Here is a 4,479-nt window from a genome sequence, read left to right on the forward strand (position 1 = left end):
GACAGCTATGGATACACAGTGCTGCATAATGTTACCCTCCACACAGGGGGGTATACCAATGGACAGGGTTTGGTTTTTGAGGAAGTCCTCATACATAAAAGGGTCTCAGGTGGCAGCTAACTGTAGAATAGACCCAGCCAAGCCTGGCACAGATCCGGGTCACACAGACATCAGCTGCCATCGGGAATAGGACTGACATGGCAGGGTCATTCATGTCAGGGTCATTGGCAATCACTCACAGGCCTTAGGGAAATTTATTCAATGTCCAGTCCATGACAATATGGACAAAGATGGGGACACGTCAACGACCATTCAACTACAAGACAGTTTGTCACTGGATCTGGTAAGGGAAGTCCAACCTCCTCTTCACTCGCCCTTCCTTTCTACAGGCAAGACCATCAGGGAGAAGGTGGGGAAAGCATGTACAGTACATGCGCTGTGCTGGATGGACTATCAGCAGATGGAGTGAAACAGAATAACAGAGTGTGAAGGAGAGAAAGAAGAGATGGCTGAAGAAAAGAGAGAGGACAGAAAAGACAGACTGGGGAGATTGTCCGGTCCTTTTTTTTTGTTTTGATTCTTTTTTTTTTTCTTGACAGTAATAACTATGCTAAAATAGTGAAGAAAAGAAATCACAATTCATTTCACAATACAACATTCATTAGACTCCCCTCCTCTCCTCTCTCTCTCTCTCTCTCTCTCTCTCTCATTCTGTCACTTTCACTGTAACTTTCTCCCACTTCTTTACCCCACGCTTCCTGCTGTCCTCTGTGTTCATCTGTCACTGTCATGCCAGCCAATGGCATGAGGTTCTGGCACCCTAGGGATCCATCCAATGGCAAGAGAGGTCCAGCCAACATTCTGTAGAACTAGAAATGAATGGTAACCATGGCAACACAAGGCTTTTTCTTGTAGCAAGCAGAATGCCCTGCTCTTTTTTTTAAACAAAGAGCGCAAGCAGGGTCAAAAAAAAGCTGTGGGTACAATCATAGTAAAATGGTCAACCACCATGTTATAAAAAGTTAGAAACATTGCTGTTCCATGATTAGCCATTATCATTGAGCCCCCATTAACCCCACAACAGAACACTTTGCAACACCAACCATGACCATAGTAAATGCACTCCCATGAACAACAAGCCTCTTTTCCATTAACCACCTCAAGACGTACAGCACATCATCGCATTTCATGGTGACTGCTTCTTTCCCGCTACTCCTGCTTGAGGTGGCTATACTGCCCATGAGATTTTGAGTCCATGATACTTATAGTCCTTCGTGCTGGAGACAGGAGAGGTGGAGGAGGGGGAGAGCAGACAGCCTGTAGTGTCTGGACGTTGTTAGCACCACTTGGAGAGAAGGGGATGCGAAAACCACATACCGGTAGGTTCTGAGTGTTACAGGAAAGATTTAGTCCTAATGCCCCATTTTTCTTAAAAGTCTAACAAACTCGAACATGGATATCCCATTGACAGTGAAAAGGGATATTCTGGAGTGAGTGAGAGTGAGTGTGTGTGTGTGTGTGTGTGTGTGTGTGTGTGTGTGTGTGTGTGTGTGTGTGTGTTTGACTCTCTAGTGAAGAGGCAGCCACAGTTAAAGGGTCTGTGTTTACAGTATGTCCTTCAGGTGGCGGCTCTTTGCCGCGTCTGATCGTCACAGGGCTTGAGTGGTCAACTAGGGTCCTTCAGCTTCCTCTTCCGTTCCGTCCCAATGCAACCCATCTGACGGCAGGCTCTGCAAACTTGGCAATACGGAGGGCACATTATGCAGTCATTGTGCCATAGTCCTTGCTGTCTCTCTTTTCTCTCTCTCTCTCTCTCTCTCTCTCTCTCTCTCTCTCTTTCTTCTTCACTAAGCTGTCCAACAGACATCAATATTGGACAGAATACAGGGCTTCCTCCAGAAGCTCACAGGGGCGATTGAAGGCTAGAACCAGACCAGAGGTGATGACATCTTGGCAGGAAGTGGATGAGGGTTTGGCCAGAGGAACGTTGGCATTGTCAGGCTTGCTGGGGGCGCTCGGTGCTGTAAACATTAACCCTTCCATCCAAACGCATGGGTTCAGTTAAGTGCTCGCCTGTCTACTGCACGGGAGTAGTCCATTCAGCTGTAGATTACGGGGAGCAAGTGCTATCATGTCAGCTGGTGACCAGCACCCACCAACCGAACGAAAACAACTGGGGTCTGGGGAACCAACAACCCATTCCCCCTTTCATCGACAAAAGGCAACCGCCAGAGAGCTAGCAGGTGTCACCAAACAGGAGAGAAGAGAGCAAACTCTCAGAATTGGCCTGTGCCCAGCTCAGTCCGAGCGCTTCAGAAGATGCCCTTGGCGATCTTCAGGCCCTTCTGCTTCATGCGCGGCAGCGTGGAGCTGGCCACGTGTTTGGTCCGGCCTGCGCGGGGGAATCCGCGCTTCTTCAGGACAAAGTCGTAGTTGGCGGACGAGTTCATGGCATAGAAGACATTGGCATTGTCTGGAATCTTCAGCTCTGAGGAAGCAAGTACAACAGGAGTCTAATAAATACAAGCTTCAGATTATGTGGTTAAGATCAAATATTTGTCTCTGTTTTTCTCACAATTTTTTCATGATCTTAACTACATAATCTGAAGCTTGGACAGAATACAGGCCAGAAGCTCACAGGGGCGATTGAAGGCTAGAACTTTTTTCTAGAGGCTAGAAATATTTGTTTTATGTTTACTTTTAAAGTAAATGATTATAAAGACAAACAGACAAATGCACTAATGCAGAAAGTTTGGCTGACCCTTCTCCTCTGAGATCTTCTGAAGCAGTTCATAGTCCTCTGGTCGCTCACGATCCAGGTTGTGTTTGACCATGGCCTTCCTGATGACTGCTGGGGTCTTATCCTGACTTGTTACCTGCACCACAAAGCACAGCAAAAAACACATGAACCACAGGAAAATCAACATCTTTACATTTACATCACTTTCTTCAATCTCCAAAGACAATGCCCCCCATCTTACTTCCTGTACATCTCTAGAACCTTCTCTTTACCAAGTGGGTCAAATGTGTATCTGAACATGACTAACAATGATCAGTGTTTTCTGTGAGTGCTGATGGGGGAGTAGGACTCTGACACACCCACGCAGTGACATGGCAATATTACTGTTCTTTTTCTCCGCCTTGCCCCCCTCACTCACCAGGATGCTCTTGTACATGTTGCCGTTGTCCACGTCCAGGCTGACGCGGATGATGCAGCAGTCGTCCACCTGCTGATTGTAGAGGGGCAGCGAGAGGGAGGAGTAGCAGGACACACCGGAGACCGAGCGCTTGTGCGAGCGTGACGCCGTCACCGGCGTGGAGGACACCGACGAGGATGAGGCGCTGCTGGAGCCTGAGCCCGAGCCCATTCCAGAGGCGTCCAGAGATGACAGAGAGGTGGACTCCCAGAACTGGCCACCAGGGGGAGACAAAGAGACGAGTCAGACATTCATTCCGATCCCTTAGCACAATATTGGAATGACAGTATGGCAGAGGTGAAATAATTATAACTCAGGAAGCATCTTTTTTTCTTTTGATTCCTTTTACACTTTTTTTCAACTATCAACAAAAAATCTACCTTTTTATATTGTGATGATAATAAATAATGTATGAACTGGTTTTATTTAGTAGTTTTATGCAATTGTTGAAAGGTTTAGCTAGCTGATTGAAAACATTAAATATTTAATATTGCTGCTTCCTGAAACTGTACAAGTTCACCTCAGCTGGCAAACAAGAATATCACTTAACGTCTACAGGAATACATAATGAATATCAGACAATGACCATGAACAGTAGCACTCAACAACGTGAGTGGGTCAAGGGCTTGTGTGAGATACTCTGATGTGGGAGACATGCTCTGATTCACCTGCCGATACCATGTGACATGAAGAAACCACAGCAGTGCAAACACACAGTGAAATGGACAGAGAGTGCGATTGTGTAGAAAAAAGTAGTGAAGAGTCTCAGTAGTGCCTAGAGAAGCCCAAGAGCTTTGGTCCCAGACAGACAGGATGATCAGAGGTCAGAATGAAATGAGAAATCAAATTTAACAGGAGGTATAGAGCTGTTGTGTTCCCCCATTGCTTTCATATACATACGTCCTCACATTCTCTCTCTCTCTCTTTCTCTCACACACACACACACACACACACACAACACACACACACACACACACACACACACACACACACACGTGTTTATGAACAGAGAATGGACGACCGGATGATCATGGAAAGTGACACTGACCCATGAAGATGAGGGCAGAGTGATAGAGAGAGGAGGGACTACATTTCCCATGAAGCACAGTGGAGAAACAGGAAGTGTGACCAGATCACAGAAAGAGAAACAAGAAATGGCACAGGAAGTTGAGAAAGTACCGTGGGTGCCAGGTCAGCTATGGGGCCGCACTTCCCTAAGGTAGAATTGGAATGTTTTACGGAGGGCGTGGAGGTCTACAAAAAGGAAGTAGAACCATAGTCA

At 46.5% G+C, this 4,479-nt stretch overlaps 1 protein-coding gene across 1 annotated transcript in view; it reads right to left on the reverse strand.

Annotated features, from left to right (window-relative positions):
• Positions 1-2,180: 2,180 nt before the first annotated feature.
• The window catches only part of LOC125304792 (ral guanine nucleotide dissociation stimulator-like), a 36,921-nt gene continuing 34,622 nt past the window's right edge, over positions 2,181-4,479 (reverse strand). Inside the window, 4 exon segments of the mRNA XM_048259290.1 lie at positions 2,181-2,488; positions 2,762-2,876; positions 3,159-3,410; positions 4,377-4,451. Of these exon segments, the coding sequence (XP_048115247.1) occupies positions 2,313-2,488; positions 2,762-2,876; positions 3,159-3,410; positions 4,377-4,451 (618 nt within the window). The 3' untranslated portion in view covers positions 2,181-2,312.

The sequence above is a fragment of the Alosa alosa genome, chromosome 12, assembly GCF_017589495.1.
Source record: "Alosa alosa isolate M-15738 ecotype Scorff River chromosome 12, AALO_Geno_1.1, whole genome shotgun sequence".
In the NCBI taxonomy this organism is placed as follows: domain Eukaryota; kingdom Metazoa; phylum Chordata; class Actinopteri; order Clupeiformes; family Clupeidae; genus Alosa; species Alosa alosa.